Here is a 21150-nt window from a genome sequence, read left to right as displayed (position 1 = left end):
TTTTTTGAAGTTCTGCCAAAGAGGTCCGAAACTGACAGCCCTCCATCTGCGTTACCGCACGCCGATCAATTGAGCAAGTGCGAGTACAAGGGAGCGAGCATTTATGTGCGTTTCGTTTGATGGTGTCAGTAGCTTGTTCCTGGTTGAAACAGTTGTTTTGCCAAAAGAAGAAGAAACAGCTAGCTGTATCGTGATAATAAGGTTCCCGGGACAAATAAGAGGGACCAAATAATAAGATGTACACCATATATGCGGAAGCTTTCCACCCTGTGGATGGCTTTGCTTTGATCCGATGAACGCGACTGTTCTTAGGGCTAATTTTCAAAAGAAACTTATAATACTATTAGCTGTCAGCTAAACCGCGTAATGAAAAAGCCGTTTGGACAGGGGCTACGTACAGAAAAGGGGGTTTGAGCAGAGCTGGCTTAAAAGTTCTGGATTAGTATGAGCGTATGGCCAGGGAATCGGTCAGTTGAATCGGTGTCTGCCGCGCGCAGTAGGTGTAGTGTCGCGTGCCAAAGCATGAGGTGAATTCCATTATAAGAAGACAAGGGATTTGGTTCTCGTTCCCGTCCTAGTCAATGTGTTTCATCCGGGAGAGCACGAGGTTGATGATAGTCCAAGCGGAAGATCGATATACTACCGTGGTGACCTTTGTCTTTGCTTTCCGGTGTCTCCATCTACTTGGCGATTTCTAATCATTTAACCTGAAACCAAACCCCACAGCACGATGAGGAATCCACGTAAAATTAAGAAAAAGGCAGCAAACAAAATCCAATAATAAAATAATGAACCGGTACAGGTACGGTGGGAGGAAGCAGAGCTAGCGCATCCCCTTTGCCTCTTTTCTTCCTTTAGGGTTGAATATGATTGATTGATCACTGCAGCAAGTTGGTTGTCTGACGCCACCGAGCAGGAACCCTCCGTATACACGCCTATGAAAAAGCCAACCCGGCCTGCAATGCAGCGGTAAATGCATGGTCACGCGTAGGTTGAGCTTGAAGTCCTCCAAATGACAAGCCACGATATTCCCTAGCAACTTCAAGATTCAGATTTAAGCAGACTCACATGTTAGCCTGCAGGGGTCCCGTGCCCTTACAATGGAAATTCAATAATGCCCATTTCTTCTGTTTGCTTATGCTCTTATAGGCGCGAGCAGTTGCCGAAGCGTGCTGCTCAGCAGCTAGCGTTTAGCTAGTCGTGAACGCCATTACCTTCTCGCAACATAGAGACACGGTTATACATAGAGAAACCATTTTACTTCCTGAGAGCATCTCCAAGAGTTTAGGTATAATCCTAACTAAATTTAGAGTTTTAGGAGAACTTAAAAAATAGAAAACTTCCTAAATAGTGGGGAAACCAAGAGACTCTCCAAATCAGACTCTCCATATTCAAATAAAGGTCCACGTCGGATCCTTTCCTGGCGATCATATTTTTTTCCCGTCGTTCCGTCCGACACCGCTGTGACATCGCCTGGCACACGCCGCCGCGAGGACCTGACGCCTCGACGCCGCCCGCACCATCGTGCTCTCCTCCCGCTGGCGCCCGCTCTGACGCTCCGCTCCGCTCGCTCTCGTCGACGCCACTTCCTCCAATCGGCCCGGCGGAGAAGACTCACCCCTGCGCGCAGGCTCCAGCTCCATCACCGCCGCGGTGTCCCACCCCTGAGACGTGCACACAGGCGTCAGGTAGCTTTTTTTTCATTTTTGGAGAACTTAGCAATGACCGTACCAGTTGTAATTAGAGGTAAAATTCTCAATAGTCAAGCAATAAAGATTATGAGGAACAAATTGTAATCAGCTACCTGAGTACTCGCGTTCAAGACCGACACCGACACTCGGTTTGCTTTAAAAAAAAGATAACAGTTGAACATGCAGCACGAAGCGGGGAAATTGTGAAAGAATTGGCAAAGAGAAAGATCTTATTAGCAGCGGAGCTGGCATTCTTTCATAGAGATAGATCTCCAGTTTTTTAGCTGGGCTACGGGATGAAAGGCTCTCCATTACTAGCTGTATGATTGGGGATGACTTGGATCCTATATTTGTCGATTATGTGCTACATAATAATATATGCATTATCACATGGCCATATGTAGATTAGACCACACATGCATTCACGCGTGTGAGGATGCGTGTTAGAATGCCCAGTTCAAGCGAAGAAATCAGGAGGATGACCAAACCGTGTATATCCATGTGCAAGCTGACGAGCTGTATCTCCGTACGTAAATGGTGGGAAACTGGGAATAGTTCCCATTCGCTCTTCAAAATTTCCGGCGGATCGATTGATGAAGGGTCAGCGCAAAGAACAGAGGTATATACGCCCAGTCTTGTGTGCACATAGAACAGATGTTTCTGCACAGGGAAGCTGACTTCTGAGATCAATCACAAGTTCTTTAGCTTAGGGCAGACCAGGGTTCACAATTTCAGTAAACAAAATTTATCGCACCCTACCGATAAATGCAAAATATCGGGAAAAAAATTTCCTAATTTTTTTTAATAATTTTGCTAGAAACAATATCTAAAACACCATACATCCCAATTCTATGTATAAGAATAAAGAAGTATGTCAATATATCACAAGTTTAGCACATTAGATGATTCATTATACGAAAATTTCGGTGAAAAAAATTATCGCTCTCCAGCGATAAACAGAATTTTCGGCGGAAAAGTTTTCCCTAGGGCAGACTGCAATGTTTTGTGTAAATTATCGTAAGAGCCGCTGCTTCAAATTGAAAGTTGGCCACTATAAGACAAGGGATTAGGCTCAATTCTGTTGTTGTCCGAAGGGACCAAGTCCAATCTCACCAGCCCATGAAAATTATCAAGTTGATTTCGTACCCCGGCCCTTAAAAATATGATGCACACGCTTTTCAAAAAAGAATATGATGCACATGCACTCGCTGAAACTCTGAATAAAATATGATCGAACAAATCGGCTGGTTCCTCGCAACAGGCAAAGCCGTCTGGTTGTGTCAGCCAGTCATGGAACGCGGCGGGGGTTCTCCCAAATCTCTGTCTATATATGCAGCAAACAGCGCGTGAACACCTCAACTCATACCGGCTACTACTAGCCTATAGCATCAGGCCCTCAGCATTCAGCAACAGGCACTCCAAACCAGCTGCCATCCGGCCGGCGCCGGATAGCGCCGCACACAGTCCGATCTCCCCCTCCCTGAGACCCTGACAGCGAAAGGAGAAGCCGCTAGCTAGCTACCTACAGGAGGAGAGCCGATCGAGCGCCACCGGCTCTGGTCACAATGGGCCGGCCGCCGCGCCTCCTCTGCTGCCTCTTCCTGGCCCTCTCCCTGGCCGCCGTCGCGCGCGCCGCCACGCGCCACCACGAGTGGGAGATCAGCTACCAGTTCAAGCACTCGGACTGCGTGCGCAAGCTCGCCGTCACCATCAACGGCCAGACTCCCGGCCCGACCATCCGCGCCACGCAGGGCGACACCGTGATGGTCCGCGTCAACAACTCGCTGCTGACGGAGAACGTGGCCATCCACTGGCACGGCATCCGGCAGATCGGCACCCCCTGGGCCGACGGCACCGAGGGCGTCACGCAGTGCCCCATCCTCCCGGGCGACGTCTTCACCTACACTTTCGTCGTCGACCGCCCGGGCACCTACATGTACCACGCCCACTACGGGATGCAGCGCTCGGCGGGGCTCAACGGGCTGATCGTCGTCGCGGCGGCGCCCGGCGCGGAGCCGTTCGCGTACGACGGCGAGCACAGCGTGCTGCTCAACGACTGGTGGCACAAGAGCACCTACGAGCAGGCGACGGGGCTCGCGTCCGCGCCCATCGTCTGGGTCGGGGAGCCGCAGGCGCTGCTGATCAACGGCCGCGGCAGGTTCGTCAACTGCTCGGCCATGGCCGCCGGGGCATGCAACGCCGCCCACCCGGAGTGCGCCACGCAGGTGTTCGCCGTCGTGCCGGGGAAGACCTACAGGTTCCGCATCGCCAGCGTCACGTCCCTGTCGGCGCTCAACTTCGAGATCGAGGTACGCACGTTGCCTCTGAATCTGATCAGTGATCAACACTTTATTTCGTTCAATTACCCCGCATGTGGCTTTGACCTTTCATGCCAAAAGTGGCATTGCGAAATACCCAGCGCCATAACCATTCAAATCGCAGTTTTCACACCATCACGAGTCCACGACATGGTAACAAAAAGAATAACTATAATAATATGATTTACAGATATGAAAATAACTATAAGCTTAGAAAATTTTACGGACTGTCGGCCAGAGATAGGGGTGCAAATTGGTGATTCTTAGATGCACTTGCACCTCCAACTCTTTTTAGTTCAAAATTTCATGTTCTTCAAAATAGAATCTCAATTTAAAAAATTAGCATAAATTTAAACTAAAAAAAGTTAAAAGTACACCTAGAATCACCAATTTCCACGACCAGCTAGAGATCTGCCGATTGCACGTCTACCGGTTCCGAAAAGATTCTGACGCATAACTGCAAAAGGCATCGACACCGAAAATCTCATTTACTACTCAAACCCCCATAAGGAACCAGACGCAACAGCCAAAGACAACGTGAAAGATACGATAGCCCTTGTTTTGTTCTTATCTCAATGAGAAAAAAAACTTAGCCGGCGAGATTATTAAACGTTTTTCTATCAAATAGAGATTATTAAACGCTCTCTGCTGGATTCCTGCTGGGGTAGGGTATCGATCGTGATTGAATCACAGAATTAACTTAACCAAAACCAACAGATCAGCGCGATTGCTAGCGACGACGTAGCCAAATAAACAACGCCGCCATGCATCGCACGGCCGGAGACGCCGGCGCCCGGCGGCGAGGACGCCGCGAAGCACGCAGGAAATTAGACCAGCGCGCACGCCTTTAGGCTGGCCGGCGGTTTCTCCCTGAACGCGCGCGGCTGGGACAAGCTGCCGGCCGGCCGCAAGCGGTGGAGGCGGCGCCGCGTGGGATCGGGATGTGAGAGGAAAGAAACGGCGCCGGCGGCGCGGCCGGTGGAGTTGGGTTGGATTGGATCCATCTGCGCTGCTGGCCGCTAGCTAGCAGCTATAGCAGAGCAATCTGGTCGCCGTTTTCGTCGTCTCAGACGGCCAGCTTTGCCTCGACCTCGACGCATGCATGCACGCCGTGCTCCATGGCTTGCAGTCCTTGCACATGTAGAGTATCTGCAGCGGGGATCGAGGCAAGAAAACACTAGCTAGCCGTTTGGCGGTGCTTCCAAGAAAGCCTCCGGGGCCGCTCGTTCATTTGTCTCGGCCACCGTAAAATAAGGCAGCGCGCCATCGTTGGATCTGCGTGCACGCATGCATGTTCGGACGCGTGTATCTCGGGTCCCGTGACCGATGCTGCGATGTCCGAATGAAATTAAATGGCTGTGGTGTGTATATAGTAGTATATGCCCGTGGTGTGCACTCTTGTCGTCGTTGACGCGTAGAGCACAATACTCTAATCGTTGCATGGCAGTTGCTCCAAGGGGGTGCATGCATGCTTACCAATGACCAGCCAGGAACCGTGCCTCCCACACCTAAATCACATCCACTGGGCAAAACCATATTTTTTATAAGAAAAGATTAGGCCACCCTCTAGCTTTTCTGAATGCTTTATATTTCCTTTTCTAAGAAATAGGTCCTCTTTTGAGTACCTTGTCATTTTTTATTTTGCATGGAGGAGTTTTCTTTCTAAGAGAATCAAATAGGTACAAGCTAACTGAAACCTGATTGAGTGCGTATAAATATTGACCATGTCACTGTCCAAAGCATGTACGTGTACTGAAAATTTTGTTGAAACTGAAACAGCAGAGAACTATGATTTGATGATCAAATAACTCGACGTGTGTCTGAGTGACTGACCATATACTATACTGTATGCATGCAGGGCCATAAGATGACGGTGGTGGAGGCCGACGGCCACTACGTGAAGCCGTTCGTGGTGAAGAACCTCAACATCTACTCCGGCGAGACCTACTCCGTGCTCATCAAGGCCGACCAGGACCCTAACCGCAACTACTGGCTCGCCTCCAACGTCGTCAGCCGCCAGCCCGGCACGGCCACCGGCACCGCCATCCTCAGCTACTACGGCGGGCGCAGCAGCCCTCGCCGCCCTCCGCCGACCACTCCTCCCACGGGGCCGGCCTGGAACGACACCATGTACCGGTTCCGGCAGAGCGTGGCGACGGTGGCGCACCCGGCGCACGTCGAGCCCCCGCCGCCGCGCGCCGAACGCACCATCCTCCTGCTCAACACGCAGAACAAGATCGACGGGCGCATCAAGTGGGCGCTCAACAACGTCTCCTTCACGCTGCCGCACACGCCGTACCTGGTCGCCATGAAGAACGGGCTCCTCGGCGCCTTCAACCAGCGGCCGCCGCCGGAGACCTACGCTCACCAGACGTACGACATCTACGCCGTGCAGAAGAACCCGAACACGACGACCAGCAACGGGCTGTACCGGCTGCGGTTCGGCTCCGTCGTCGACGTGGTGCTGCAGAACGCCAACATGCTGGATGCCAACAAGAGCGAGACGCACCCGTGGCACCTGCACGGGCACGACTTCTGGGTCCTCGGCTACGGCATCGGCCGCTTCGACCCGGCGGTGCACCCGGCGACGTACAACCTCAGGGACCCCATCCTCAAGAACACGGTGGCCGTGCACCCCTACGGCTGGACGGCGCTGCGGTTCAAGGCCGACAACCCCGGCGTGTGGGCGTTCCACTGCCACATCGAGGCCCATTTCTTCATGGGGATGGGCATCGTCTTCGAGGAAGGCGTCGAGCGCGTCGGACAGCTCCCGCGGGAGATCATGGGGTGCGGGAAGAGCAACGGCCACTGAGCCACTACTCATTGATGATCACCACCCAGGTCTGCCCGCCTGATGTTACTGAATAGCAAGCTGTACTGGGGAAATTTCTTGCACTGATCGATATGTGTACCACCATTCATTTTTTATTTTTTTATTCCCAATTAAGTCGATCATCAAATGGTAGACCTACAATTATATTGTAGGTTCGGCCATTTCTGGTTGGCATTTTTTTTTGTTTCATCCATGTGCCAAGATGAAATCCATGATTACATTGTTATGGTAATTAGATTTGTAATGTGCATTATTTACAGTCCTGCGATTTGATTTTTTGCCTGTAATATACTAAATTGAGTGCCTTTATCTACGAAAATACTAATATTCAGAAGAAATAAATACATTGGTCTAATTTGTTGGTAATTAGCTGAAATTTGATAATACAAATGTGTATTGTCTTCCTTTTCTCTAAGGTTAGGCTTTTCAGCGAGTGTGGGGGTCTGTTTAATTAGAATGCAGGATTTACATCATCAGGTTTTGTTTACGTTAGTAAATTATCTGATGCAAGATAAGTATTTATCCGGAACAACACCATGTGCTTCGATCTTTTACAGACACCGCACCATGCTCAGTGATCTTTATCGAGGATAGAAAAGAGAATGCTGGCCTGCTGAGTATGCAGGGATGGAGATTCCAGAGGCTGATGAGCTGATCAGACAGCTTTGAAGCTGTAAAACAATCTGATCACACGTTTTCGATCTGGCATATATCTATCACGCCGTCCAACTTTGGTTTTTGCATTGGAATCATTTGCATGTGCACATCAGCTACTAACTAGGACGACCGACGACAGATCGTCCCAGGTACTTCCAGCTAGAAAAAAAAATGTTAGGTTAACTGAATCCATATGTACGTGCTCGTACTACAGAAACCAAAGTTAATGGTCGCATGCATGGATAACTGAGATGAGACGACATCACGATTATTCCAAGTAACTGCAGCCGTGGTGCACCATGATTATTCCCAGAACTGATAATCAGCTACTTTATTTTTCGTTTAAAAAAAAAAGATAATCAGCTACTTTATCCCAGACTTTTGATTAACGACTCTGTATGCATGCGGCCTTGAATTCTTCGTGGACATAGCTTTCTTACCAATAAGCCGGACAACGATCAATCAGAACTAGCAGAGATGCAGATCGATCAACCTTGCCGGTTCAGAGTCAGACATTCCAGGCATTTGAGTTTTGACCATGAGTTTCCAAAGATATTGGTAATTGACAGCGTAGCGGTTTCGTGCTCTGGCTAGATCCTAACCTATCACTCGATCTCACTAGCAGTTACGTGGAAGCAACAGGTACGCGTCAAGGGATTTATCAGCCACTATGACGGTTTTTCTAATCTATTTGCGGATGGCGGTGTCAGCTGAAAGAACAGAGAAAAGGGTCTAGGAACAGAAATTGCCGATCAATTTCTCAGACCAACCATGAAATTTAGCCCACAAGTACTCGAGATATCATTAACACTTTAGTAGATAAGAATCCATCCATTCATTACCACGTAATGCAAGGTGATGACATTCCCTTGTGACTATGGGAAAAAAAATTGATAGGAAATTTTGTGCTCCATTTCATCCCAAATATAAATCCGTTAAGACATCGACATATGGTCTCCAACATTGAACCACTTTGACCAATAATATTTATAAGAATAAATTAGTTTAAATGATAAGAGTTAATATTATGAAATTATACATCATGATTGGATCTTGTAACACAAAAAGCCACAATCTTTATAAGTTTCTACTTATCGATGCTCAAAACTAAAAGGGTTTGACTTGCAACAAATTAAACTAGATGCATTTTTATTATTTTTCGACCGGGTGGAGCAACTATGCGATTCCATGTGAGGAATCGATATTCATCACTTCTAATATACCTTTTGGTTCCGAGGGTGTCCGCTCACCTCTCTCTTTGCACTACCTGAGTGCCGAGAACGCAAGAGGGTTTCCAATTTTTTTCCTTTGATACTTTAATGTTTTCCGTTGAGCTGAGCCGAGCTACTTTTCTTGGAGACTTGGACAGATGTAATTGATTACTCTGTGTGTGTGTGTGTGTGTGTTGGGGGGGGGGGTTACTAAAATAATTCCAAAAACAATAGTGTGGCCGAAAAGAACAAAATATCTTTTTTTATATAAGGAAAAGAACGAAATCTCGGAGATAAAGAAAGAGACAATTGCGTAAATGAGGACGCATTTCGAATCTTTTACACTAGGTTTTCAAGCATGTTCAGCCCAATTAGAAATCTCTTTAGTGGGCTTAAATCCGGGCTCGTCCACTCCATCTGGGCCTCGACCGAGTAGATGGGCCTAAACGTCTAAATGGATTTCTTTCGCTGGCGCCCTGTGAGCGAGGTCAGAGTCGGAACGGCGGAGTCCAGAACATACTAGCTACCTACCACCGGTCAGCAGAGTCTGGAGTCTGAACTGAAGAGCTCGCTCAGTTGCGGAGAGGGAGCACTTTCTTCCATGCAATTATTGTGTGTTTAGCCCAGCCATACATACATGGTATATAACGTGTCAAGGTTAGTGATGAACAAGTACCAACCCGCCTCACGTCCAAGTTCCAACCGAATCATCTTGTGTGCGCTGATAGCTTTACAGATTCCATGGAAGTTTTCTGAAGTAGTGGCCTTTTGCTTTGTGGAATAGCAGAGATTAGTGTCGACAACAAAATTCTTCCCCAGAAAGAAAGGGGAGGGGCCGGGGAAGCAAAAGTTTCGGCTCAGTGTTCCTGCAACGTTGACGCACATGCATGCTGCGCGAACGAACTTGGCTTGGCGCACAAATCATGCGCATGGCAATTTAAAATCCGGGGAAGTTTCTGCAGATCCAACGCAGCGTTGAACTGTTTTTCTTTTCTGAAGCACGGTCCCGCCGCAGACGGTACACACGTAGATCCACTCTTTTATACACAAAACTTCATCAAAATTTACCCACAATTATATGCTAATACAAAAGAGGCACCTAACTGGGGGCAAAGCATTTGCCATAACATATTTGGATAATAGGGAAGGGGCTGCTCAAACTTGGAGGTTAGCGGAGGGCAGCATTGTGTACCATTCTTCCAAGAGAAAACTTTCTGTTCGTCTTAGTTTAATGGGAAGCTCGATCTCACACTAGTTTGGTAATGTGCAACCCTCCAGTTGGACCACCTACAGGTTTGATGTGCTTATACTGATAAACTCTTAAAGTACACATTTGATTAGTAAGTAGCAAATCTAATTACCATTGATGATTTAGTTAGGAATTGTCTTCTTATAAAGAATAATAGAACTACTTGTATTTTATTAGACTCTGTAACTCAATGCACTCTCCCTTTCGAATGTTACCAAAGCATGCACTCCTATAGAAATAGTGTAAACAGAGCAATCCAGCGCCATCAAGTACAGACACATCATTTGTTAGTGTATGCCACCTGATGACACGCCAACCGATTCACCAATCACCATACATGCTTGCAACACACAACACTGTGCGCGAGATCTAACAATCTAAAAGGTGCGGTAGGCCAAGATTCGGCAGCACATGCAAGAAAGAGACGAACTCTAGAAATTTTCCCTTCTCCCATGCCATCTTTCTCAAACTTCTATACATTAACTTACACAAACATATACTCCAGGCAGCTACGTGCATACATGTGTGTCACCACCATGAACACGAACATCATCGCAGCACCAGCACATTAATCCACAGTTTCCTAAGAGCTAGCTGATGATCTGATCACATGATGGAGCAGGCGTTGGGGTTGTCGTCGCTGAACATGGTGACGAGCCGCTCCTCCTGCGGCCCGGCCGCCGTGGGGCCGCCGTAGCTGGAGACCGGCATGACGGCGTCGACCCTGCGCACGTACCCCGGCGGCGCCTTCTTGTCGTAGGCCGGCGCGGCGTAGGGGTGGGCGACGTGGCTGTAGGGCACGTACGGCCAGATCTCGGCCTTCTTCCCCGTCGCCTGCACGCGCTTCACCACCTTGTGCGGCTCCACGTACCCCTGCACCGTCACCTTGTACTGCTTCCGGTTGATCTCCACCGACTGCACCCCTGATCGAAGAAACACCACGCAAGAACCAGCAGAAACCACAGTACCATCAGTTAACTTTGTCGAGATTAACGATGCTTAGCAAGTGCAGAAGATTTTGGCCATGATTAATTATGAGCTATTCTTAGAGTGAAATTAATTAAATCTGATGGGGAACACAAGTAGTGTACCTTTCATGCTGGAGAGGGCGTTCTTGACTTTCATCTCGCAGCCGTCGCAGTCCATGCGCACCCTCAGTTCCACCGTCTGGAACTGCTTCCTCTTCTTGTACCGCCGGCGGCTGCCGCCGCCGCCACCGAGCAGGTCGGACAAGAACTCCAGGGTGCCTCCCATGGCGCCTGAAAGCTCTGCGAACCGAGCTGTGTGATCGAATCCTATCACCGTCAACAAGGCCGGCCTCTCCCTCCAAGGATGAAACGAACAGCCTGTCCTGTTCTTGAAATGGCCACTCACACTCGCAGCGTGCCAGGAGCTAAGGTGGTTGCGCTGAGCTTTGAATGGTAGCTGGAAGAAGGGTGCCTGAATATATAGGCCTCTTGCAAGCTGCTGCAAGGTCTGAGCTGATGAGCTGCTCCCTTGCGGGCAGTGAGTGAGGTTTGTTTGTGTGTGTGTACAGCTAGCCCAAGCGCCCAAGCCGTGTCTCCCTTTGTGGGGTGGGTGACGCCTGCGAGAAGTTTCCCAAGATGCCTTGCCGCGGCGCCTGCATGCCCTGCCCTGGCTGCTGCTTTCTACCTGTCCTCCTGCCGAATTCAGCTCGACCGACCTCCGCAGAAAAGCCAGGTTCGGGGCCCCAAGGGCGGCAAGGCGGTTTAGCCCCTGTGCTAAGCAAGGGGAGCAGGGGAGGCCACCAGGGAGGAAACGGACATGTGCTCGTGTTCCCTACGACCTCGAGTTGGGTCTTGCTTGGGCTTTTCTGAAACAATCTGTTCTGCTCATCTCTGTGAAGTAAAAAAAAAACAATTCTTCTTTTTCATATTGAGAAGTTCCAGTAACAAGAAGGGTTCAAGTGAATACTGCGAATATTGCAATCTTTTCTCATGATTGCATTGCCCCTCAACTTGTTTCAGTCTTTCAGTTTCTGAAGGGAGTAGGGAGATGAACCCGCGTAACTGAAAACCTGGTCACGCATTTGCCGTGGGCTGGTGGGGTGAACGATGCCATGCTGGTGCTGAACTGCCGATTGCTCAAGAGCTGGACTGCCTCTGTCCTTCGGGTGCAATGTAACCGTGTGTTCAGGCGGTCGGCAGCAGGAGGGAGGGAAGGTAGTAGTGGAGTCCCAGCAAGGGGCAGGTGGGCAAGGAGGGCGCCAATCAGGGGCCGCCAACTGCCACGGGGCCTCGGCTGAGCTGTGCCTTTGTCCCCTGATTGGGTAGCTCTGCGGGTGGGCCCCCACTTAGCAGGTCTTGTAGATAATCTTGGCCTTTTGGGATCAGGCCCCGTGATTGCAGGAGGATGGGTCCTGCAATTTCTCAGACTCTATGATGTGTCCCTCGAAACAATGAAGAAAAGGGGTTCGAGAGATGGATCATTGTGGTTGCTCTTGCTCGCATAATAGAGCTGTGGTCCCGGCGTTAGGCCATATGGATGAAGCGTATATATTTACGGTTGATGGAGTGTTGTGCTAGCTGTGTATTATATGCAACTTTGGGTCGTTGATTTTTGTTTGTTTGATGGAGTGCATTATGAACTCAGAGGACAGTTTTTTTCGAGCTACCAAAACATATAAGCATGCATTTTTTTGTGTGTGGTGTGTGTGTGTGTGTGTTTGTGTTTTCGTCGATGAATCTAGATATTCTAGACCGACTGGTCACTACTGGCTTTCAGAGAGATAGATCATCTTCAACCTCTGTTCCTCCAACTATTAGGCAGGTGTAGTGCCAGTGTGATGGCAATATGGTATGTTAACTTGTCGTAAATATGTGTCAGTGTCACGCTTTTCTATCTTGCACACAAGAGTGTCTTTATATTAATAGACCGAAAGTTGGAACATAATCCATCTTTTGGAAGTAGTGAAGACTACTTTTCTTACCTTATGTTGAAAAGTAAACTTTGATGGAAACCCCATTTGGCAGCTAATGTGAAAAAAAAAGGGCTAGCTACTCATGTGCGAGGCATGGTATTTCTTCACTTCGAACTCGTGGCTAACCTCTTTAAACCCCGGACGGTTGGTCCTCTTATTATCCAATTCTGTTTCCACTTATCTGGACAAATGTTAAGCCTCATTCTTTCTCGGTCCGCCACGTGTACGCACCGCTACAATTTGATAAAGAAACACTATATATTATCTCATTATTGAGGGCATATATATGCCCCAATCAATTATGTGCATTTACATGAAGCAAAGCTAACATCTATATGATGTGAAATTAAATATGATTATCTATCTCATAACGGTTTAACTGGGCTAGACTATCTTGATCCTTATATATTGAAATACTAATGCTACAGCCAAAGATTTAGTGAGGCTAATATTCCCTGTACAAATTGCTTATGGTGACTCATGTTCGATGTGAAATAATCATGTCGAGCATTGATCCTTTGGATCAAACAAAATGAATATGCCCTCCTGATAATCGATGTCGATGTTTGCTGAATGACAAAAGAAAATAGCAATCATTTAAACAAAGCCAATGAAACTTCGAATCAGTGAGTCTCCGGCATGGCAGGCATCTACGAGGAAAAAACATCAAGAAATATAAACTTTACTAGTGACCTCAAATTTAAATTAAGGTATTACTAGTTGGATCTATTACCCGCCGGAATTGTCAAGATTTACCAACTGAAATGTTTCAAAATGAAAAAGACCCCATGCACATTATACCTATTGAATTTGCAACTCCTATCAAAGACAAAAAGGTGGAGATTTAGTAACAAGCCATGTGCTAGCTATTCAATTTTGGGTTCCTTTGGCTTTTTATTTAGTCACTTGAGTTTTCACACTTGTGCTTCAAAATGCACGGCGAGCTTATTAGCTCGTGTATGTGAATCACACGCTGCAAAGGCCACAATTGTTTTTCCACTACAAAAGGAGAAAAAAATAATCAAAGATGCAAACCAAGGGAGTGTTAGGTGAAGCGAGCCCTGCTTTCTCCGCTGACAGGAGCGTGTGTGCATGCATGGTGCGCCGCCACTCAACATCACGAGATTCTTGAGGAGCCTCGGCGCGAAAGCTGCACCGGCCGGCAGGCAGACGGGCCAGACCAAGGCGACAGCGGCATCACAAATTGGCTCAAGAATATGTAATCGTGTCTCCCCGTCGTCTTTCTTGCAAAGCTGGGTTTAGTTATAGTTAATTAACGAGCCATCTTCGACGCATTTGACCTCACTTGATTGTCCTTTTAAAAATTGTTTTCTTTCTCAAGCTTGCTTTGTTCTTCCTCCTCATCCTCCTCCTTGCTTCTTCATGGTCCTTGCCGTTGGAGACTTAGCCAGTAAGAAACGGGACACGTATATTAGGTGGTGTTGATCTAATTAATGGTGCACGCGCGTTCCAGTGGATTGCTCACTGGAAAAGGGTGACGCTTGGAATCAGGCCGGGCACGTGCAGGGCAGGCCTGATTTGGCTCGGCTCCGCCTGGCTCCACGAAGCTCACCCACAACTTTGTTTTGCGAGACAGGAACACAGCCGAGCAGGTGAGTCCTGCACATCAACTTGTTCACAAATAGACCACTAATTAAGTACCGTCAGCATTAGTATCACTTATCGGAGTCTCGAAAGTCGGTGATCGTCATTTACATTCTTCTGCTGCCAAATCATGCTCGTTCCCAAACGCTAGCGATTAGCACAGCCCCTGACTTCTGAACAGTGCAACTGACCATCAGGTTTAATGATCAAAGTGAGAGGAGAAAACTACAAAAAAAAACTCTGCTTCAAGACTCAAAACTAGCCAAACGTGTCCATGGCCGTAGACAAGCCAAAAAAATTCTCAAAGAATTAACAAAGTTCGTACAGTTCCTCGAGATAAATTGTCGATAACACTGTTCCGTATCGAGTTGCCTCAGCTAGGATGCACCTAATTCTACTAGACTGAACTCTTGATGTCAGTTGCTTAACAGTACATGGAAACTCCCCTCAGAATCAATGATAACTCCACAAAGCATATCCGTTTTTTTTTTGAGGACACCACAAAAGCATAACCGTTAAGAACCGGCTTTGATATAAAATGATTGGTGCGTTCCTTAGATTAGTCCAAAGGTTGTACTTTATGTCAAAGGAGGCATCTCAAGATTTTGGTTAGAAAAGGTTCTAAATCCCAAACAAATCTTGCATATTAAGATCACATTTTTTATTTGACATCTTGAGAAACCAAATCAGGTTGCTCTCACTACATGCAATACTTATTTAGTTATTTGAGAAACCAAATCAGGTGAAGGAACTAATTTTACTATAGAAAAAATTTCAGGAGATGTCTTGGTTTGCACACACTTACTCAAAAATATATGACACTTTAATCAAGATCTGTCAAACTTTTAAATGGAAAAATAGCAGTCAAAATTTCCCTTTAAAAACCATGAAAAGTAACAAGTTATATATTTTGACTGGCGTATATGTTTTGTTGATGAACTATATATTTTTGTTACACTCAGAAAAGAAAAGTAGAGATAAACCGGGAGATACTTGTGCCCATACTGCAGATGCATATGATTTTATTTTGAGATGCAGGTACAAATGAATAAATGAATGAATGAATGAATGAATGGCGTACCCACTATGCGCTTTCATCTTTCAAATCTTCTAGTCTCAGTCTTCACTACACAAGCCTCATTACAGAAGTAGTATCTAACATGCTATTGTGCTTCAGAGTTCAGACCCACCCGAGAAGCACAGGATAATGAAAGATAATAAAGAAATAGTGCTGAAATTCACTGCAGAGTATGCAAAACAAAAATTTGCAACAAAGTATCACTGATTCCAACGGAAATTAAAGGAAAAAATCATTAGAAGACAAGCTGTGGTCTATAAGAGATGCCCGCTGAAAGCAATGTTTACACAAGGCAGGGGTCATTGCGGAACCTATATGAAGGTCCAGGGCTATAACTTTACAAAACAATTGTAAAATCCAAAATTTTATAACAAGATCCAAATGTAAACCTGGAATACAAGTACTTGTGTTGGAATATTATAAGTTTGCATACGTCACATGGTGTATTCCTAAATGACTGACCGACTCTCCACATAGGTCTTACCATCCAAACAAATAAGTAAAGGTTCAAAATTTAGGGCGTTAAAGCACAGTTCCCTACCAGAAAACCGTTAATGAACACAGGGCCCCTTCTGAAGAAAATTGTGGGCCCAGGCCTATGTATGCTTCTGATTTCAGTTACAGCTTCTAGGGCCAAAGTGGAACATTGTGGGCTAGAACATGATCACAGAAGCAATACTCCAGTCACCCAGAACATGGCCACCGAAGCAATACTCCAGTCACAGGACTGCATGAGAACACACTCAAGCATCTATGGTGGAAGCAGATTTTACAGCTTCTGGAGCTGTGATGGGTGAAGTACTTGTCCTGCTCTCTTTTTTCTTGTTTGTCTTCTTGGTGCCCTTCAGTTTGTTGGTAATGCTATCTGCCTGAGAGACAATCTGTGAAACTGTGAAACCAGCTTCCTCAAAAATTGAAGCCCTCTCATGAACTAGGGAGCTCCTAGAGACGACATCAACACCATCATATGTCCATAATCCCAACACTGCCTCTCCTTTCAGTCCAATTCCAAACCAGCCAAGACCGGCAATGGCTATATCTTTAGAGTTTGTATCCCAACTGTTCCCAGAAACTTTGAACTCTTTCCTCACCCATTTACCGAGCTCCTTTACCCGACCCCGGCCTATGGGAGGCTGCAATTACCAGAACAACAGTGGCATTGTAGTTATGCAAGGTAATAGAACAATATTCTAGGGGGGGGGGGGGGACATGTAATACTGCACTAAAAATGCTACCTGTAGTTGTAAGCCAAAGTGTTCTTTTATCATCGTTTCTGCATTTTCTGTCTTTCCCATGTGAAGTGGGACAAGTGGTGATGCCCATACTGTAACATAGATTGATCCTACAGTTAACTCTTCAATGTCCAGGCGCACCAATCCACCAATATGTATAGATTGTCCTGTCTGTAAATGATTCAGGAACAAAGCACACTAAATATCAATCATTTGACAAGTGCATGTAGTGATCACTCTGTGCTACAACCCACAAACGTTGTATCTACAGATGCTCCTATCAACTTAAGATCAAATTATGCTCCTATCAACTTAAGATCAAATTAACAATGTCAATGAAACACATCACAATCTAATAACTGAAACCTCATAAATTCAACTATTTATCCATTACCCAGTCCAATTCAAAAACCTGTGAATTGCCAACTTCAGTTTCACAACAACTGCAGCACTACATTTGAGCGGATATTCACCATTTTGCATAATTAATCCAGTAGCAGTGAACTACTGAAAGGCTATATTTTCATAACAAAACTTCTGTGGAACTTAAGAAAATGGACAGCAGCAGTCCATTGGACCTATTGAGACACATCATTAAGATAGAGAGAATAAATGTGACCTTTACTCTGTAGGTCCTGGGGCGCATCTCCTTTCTCACTTGAACCAGCTTCATCTCCTCGCTCGTCAGTCTAGATGTCAACTGATGCCCATGGAGAAGTCCTGGCGTGTCGAACAACTTCGCTTGAGCTCCAAGAACGCCATCCACCTTAATCACATCAAGGGTCGTCCCAGGAACTGGTGCCTCCGTCAAGGTGGGTCGCCCGACTACACCAGAGCACCTGGCGATTGCATTGAGCAGAGTCGACTTGCCAACGTTCCGCGCGCCGACGGCCCAGACATTCCCGCGCGCCCCGGCGAGCTCGCGCACATGGTCGAGCAGGTCGCGGACGCCCCATCCGCGCGCGGCGCTAACCAGGTGCACCCCGGCGAGCCGCAAGTCGGCACCCGCACCGGCGCGAGCGCGGGAGTGCGCCCACGCGTGCACGTCGTCGGGGGACAGAGACGGCGTTGGGAGCAGGTCGAGTTTGGTGACCACGAGCAGCGCGCGCGGGAGGTTAGCCGGCGCCCCGTGCTTCCAGTCCGCGCTGTGGGCCTCGCCGGCAGCGGCCACCAGACGTGCGACGGCCCGCGGGAAGGAGCCGTCGAAGTCCGAGGCGTCCGCTAGGAGTAGCACGAGCGACCTGGCCCCCGACGGCGACGCGAGGCGCGGGCCAACGGCGGCGACGAAATCAAAATCCGGGAGGAGGCGCTCGGCGTCGGGGTGCTTGACGCGGCCGTAGTGGCGTAGCGAGTGGCACCGCGCGCACACCAACACCTTGCCCTCTCCCTTGGCCTCCGCCGTCTCAGCCGCCGCCGCGGCCGGCTCGCCTCCCCGCGAGGGCTCTAATCCCTCCCGGAGCTGACCGGACTTGAGGGAGGCGGAAATCAGGGTGTCGTCGGCGGTAATTGGCGCGAGGCGCGCGCGGTAGTCCGGGGATTTGGGGGATGGGAGCGAGAAGAACCCCGGTAGGGCGGGGTCCGAGGACTGCATGGTGATGCCGCATCCCGGGCAGACGGAATTGGCGCTGACGGCTGGGAGTTCAGAAGAGATCACCGCTGGAGGCTGTGATGCCGGCGGCGGCGTTCGTGGTGGCGGGGAGCCGAGGTGGCGGCGGAAGGGGATTTGGAAGGGTTTAGAGGTTTGGGCGGCGGCGGGGTGGTGAGGTGGGTGCGGTGGAGCACGGGAGGGTGCAGGGGCGGTTGGGAGGAGAAGGCGGCGGAGGGCTGGGTGTAGGCGCCGCGCGCGGGATAGCATCTTGCCCTGCCGCCGCCTGCTCGCCGCTGGGTGATCGGCGATTCGGCGGTGGGTGTCAGGTGGCCGACATGAGAGTACAGGGTTTTTGCTGCCTACAAGGTGTTCGACGTAATTTCGAAATGGAAGGAGGGACTATAATAGCAGAGCAACCGCTTTTGGGCTTTGGGCCCCTAAAGTAAATTGAGCCTTTTAGACTAGACTGGGCTTTCATTAGCTAGCTTCTGGCGGGTGGTATGATCACAGGATCGCAGGCCCAGCCACTGCTGGTATTATCCACGCGGAAGGAATATTTTCATTTTCTTCATCCTCAAAAAAGGAATATCATTTTCTTCTAGCTAAGAAAAGGAATCTATCACTTTTTTCCTTCTCTTCCTGAGAAGATGACTGCCAGTATTTTTCATATTTTTATCCCTACTAATATGGCTTGCATGTGTGTTGGTTGCAGCTTAAAAGGCGAATTCACAAGATTTCTACACAATTTACGGTATCTTTGTACAATGCCATCATGAATCTCATGTTCCAACAATAAATATATGTTGTTATGTGAGGAATTATTTAGGAATTTCATTTTATAAGACATCAAGGTGACATCAAAATTGTTGACTGAGCACACTGTATTTTATCACTAATTATTCTTTTCAATGGTACCTATGCATCTCCATAGCAATATGCATGTAGTGACCATATCAATCTCAAGACATGTGTGTATGGTGCTGTCCATGCATATATATGGGTGTCCGTGTATATAGTATGTTTTAAAAAGTTGAGACCAAACTTTCTTGATTGTTGGCATTTTGTGCATGAAAGGTAGGGATCCATGGGAAGGCTTGTAATTTTTCGTAAAATATGCTTTTTATGCGTGGAGTTTGGATATTTAAAAATAATGTGAAAATATTTATATCAACATGTAATTTCAATGGAATAAACTTTTGCTATCCAATTCGCACGTTTATATTATTACCGACCCGTTTCAAAGAACAAATGAAATGTGATTACAAAAAACATTTGCGTGGGCGCAGACGCGCAGAAAGAAAATTAAACAAAACATCCAAAACAATCTGTCCAAAGTCCAAACTATACAAGCAATCTGACCAAACTAGCTTATGTACAGCACCACAACTCAAAATAGAATTGGTCTCCCTGAAAAAATGATGACCAACACCTGGACGAATTGAGCACGTGAGGGGAATCACAGCTGATCTGGCCGGGCGTCCGGCTGCCGGCCGCCGCCGCCGAACGCGCGCCGCTTGAGCATCTGGGTGTAGTTGTAGATGGAGTTGAGGCGCTGCTGCCGCAGGTCCTCCTTGAACCCGCGGATGAACTCCTCCGCCTTGGCGTCCACCTCCGACCTCCTCGCCTCCTCCTCCCTCTCCCGCTCCGGCCGCCGCCGCGCCGCCAGCGCCAGCGCGTAGGCCTCGTCCATGCTCATCCCGTTCGGGTCCCCGCCTTCGCCCTCCTCCGCCACCTGCACGAGCTCTGCCTTGGGGGATGGCGCGAGGGGGAGCGACCGCGGCGATTGCCTGATCACGGCCCGGGCCGTCGCCGGGTCCTCTGATTCTTGGGCGTGGGCGGCGGCGTCAGGCTGCAGGAGCGGCGCGGTGGTGAAGGTGGCGGAGGGGAAGGAGAAGATGGAGAAGGAGCGGAGGCGCTGCAGCACCGCCGAGGAGGCCCTGCGCGTGATCCCGGCGCCGCGGCGGGGCGACGCCAGCGAGGGGCGGGACCGGGACAGGACGGCGACGGCGGCGACGACCGCGTTCAGGAAGACGAACCACAGCGCGGTGGAGCCCAGCCACGCAGGCAGCGGCAGCCACCGCCACACCGCCGCGATCATCTGCGCGCCGGCCAACTGGATCGCCCGCGCTCTCTGCTGCTTGGCGCGGTTGCTTGTCCTGGCTTGCTCTGCTTCGAACTCTGGAAAGGCAGGAGGAGATTGACGGGAAGGAAGAAAGAGAGGCTCTGCTGCTTGGCAGGTGCGTGTAGGATATATATAGCGTGCGGCCGTGTGGGGTGGATTAGCTGCAGAGGAAGTTTTTTTTTTTTGAACAAAGGCTGCAGAGGAAGGTGGGCATTTGGGCGCGTGCTAGATCCACCTTGAGTAGAGCAATGCGGTCAAGGTTAGAGTCGTTAGACCGGGCATGCCATGCACTTTACTTAGAGCGATTGATTTCCTCCACGATAATTATTCTACCAGCTTTTTTCTACTTTTATTAAATAATAACATTATATATTCTTCTTTAGGGTAAAATCCATTTTGCTAACCCAAATGATTCGTTTTATCCACCCGACCTCTAAACAACATTTTAGCCTGTTTTAGTCCCCAAACTGTTCAAAGTGGCTTGAATTTGTCTTCTTACCGTACAAGTTTAGTTTCTCGCCAGAATTTGTGGATGGAGACATCCTAACATACTCCCTAGATCCTAGAATATAAGGTATTGGGGGGTTCAAAATTTGTATCCTAATATAAGGTATTCTAGAACTTT

At 48.3% G+C, this 21150-nt stretch overlaps 4 protein-coding genes across 4 annotated transcripts; 1 reads left to right on the top strand and 3 right to left on the bottom strand.

Moving 5' to 3' along the window:
* The first annotated feature begins 3064 nt into the window (after window positions 1-3064).
* LOC112882867 (L-ascorbate oxidase-like) lies at window positions 3065-7151 on the top strand. The gene is made up of 2 exons (XM_025948036.1): window positions 3065-4000; window positions 5868-7151. Exons 1-2 carry the CDS (start codon window positions 3257-3259, stop codon window positions 6819-6821), a joined length of 1698 nt encoding a protein of 565 aa, XP_025803821.1. The 5' UTR covers window positions 3065-3256; the 3' UTR covers window positions 6822-7151.
* Window positions 7152-10380: 3229 nt separating this feature from the next.
* LOC112882868 (heavy metal-associated isoprenylated plant protein 23-like) lies at window positions 10381-11523 on the bottom strand. Its single transcript, XM_025948037.1, has 2 exons — window positions 11051-11523; window positions 10381-10882 (listed from the first exon to the last, which is right to left on the bottom strand). Exons 1-2 carry the CDS (start codon window positions 11211-11213, stop codon window positions 10566-10568), a joined length of 480 nt encoding a protein of 159 aa, XP_025803822.1. The 5' UTR covers window positions 11214-11523; the 3' UTR covers window positions 10381-10565.
* Window positions 11524-15880: 4357 nt separating this feature from the next.
* LOC112879557 (GTP-binding protein BRASSINAZOLE INSENSITIVE PALE GREEN 2, chloroplastic) lies at window positions 15881-18810 on the bottom strand. Its single transcript, XM_025943833.1, has 3 exons — window positions 17435-18810; window positions 16819-16986; window positions 15881-16716 (listed from the first exon to the last, which is right to left on the bottom strand). Exons 1-3 carry the CDS (start codon window positions 18668-18670, stop codon window positions 16327-16329), a joined length of 1794 nt encoding a protein of 597 aa, XP_025799618.1. The 5' UTR covers window positions 18671-18810; the 3' UTR covers window positions 15881-16326.
* A 787-nt stretch (window positions 18811-19597) lies between these two features.
* On the bottom strand, window positions 19598-20762 carry LOC112882467. The gene has a single exon (XM_025947533.1). It carries the CDS (start codon window positions 20499-20501, stop codon window positions 19860-19862), a length of 642 nt encoding a protein of 213 aa, XP_025803318.1. The 5' UTR covers window positions 20502-20762; the 3' UTR covers window positions 19598-19859.
* Between the last annotated feature and the right edge of the window lie 388 nt (window positions 20763-21150).

Source organism: Panicum hallii, chromosome 2 (assembly GCF_002211085.1).
Source record: "Panicum hallii strain FIL2 chromosome 2, PHallii_v3.1, whole genome shotgun sequence".
Lineage (NCBI taxonomy): Eukaryota > Viridiplantae > Streptophyta > Magnoliopsida > Poales > Poaceae > Panicum > Panicum hallii.
The sequence above is the reverse complement of the archived record's forward strand: the minus strand, read 5'-3'. Positions and strand labels throughout refer to the sequence as shown.

What these genes read in the sequence shown, in the direction of transcription:
- LOC112882467 (XM_025947533.1), bottom strand. Translation starts at nt 20,501, where the DNA reads ATGATCGCGGCGGTGTGGCGGTGGCTGCCGCTGCCTGCGTGGCTGGGC.
- LOC112879557 (XM_025943833.1), bottom strand. Translation starts at nt 18,670, where the DNA reads ATGCTATCCCGCGCGCGGCGCCTACACCCAGCCCTCCGCCGCCTTCTC. An exon ending in CCAGGACCTACAGAGTAAAG is followed by an intron (nt 16,987 to 17,434) that starts GTCACATTTATT and finishes AATCATTTACAG; the next exon opens with ACAGGACAATCTATACATAT. An exon ending in ACTTTGGCTTACAACTACAG is followed by an intron (nt 16,717 to 16,818) that starts GTAGCATTTTTA and finishes TGGTAATTGCAG; the next exon opens with CCTCCCATAGGCCGGGGTCG.
- LOC112882868 (XM_025948037.1), bottom strand. Translation starts at nt 11,213, where the DNA reads ATGGGAGGCACCCTGGAGTTCTTGTCCGACCTGCTCGGTGGCGGCGGC. An exon ending in CGCCCTCTCCAGCATGAAAG is followed by an intron (nt 10,883 to 11,050) that starts GTACACTACTTG and finishes TTCTTCGATCAG; the next exon opens with GGGTGCAGTCGGTGGAGATC.
- LOC112882867 (XM_025948036.1), top strand. Translation starts at nt 3,257, where the DNA reads ATGGGCCGGCCGCCGCGCCTCCTCTGCTGCCTCTTCCTGGCCCTCTCC. An exon ending in CGCTCAACTTCGAGATCGAG is followed by an intron (nt 4,001 to 5,867) that starts GTACGCACGTTG and finishes GTATGCATGCAG; the next exon opens with GGCCATAAGATGACGGTGGT.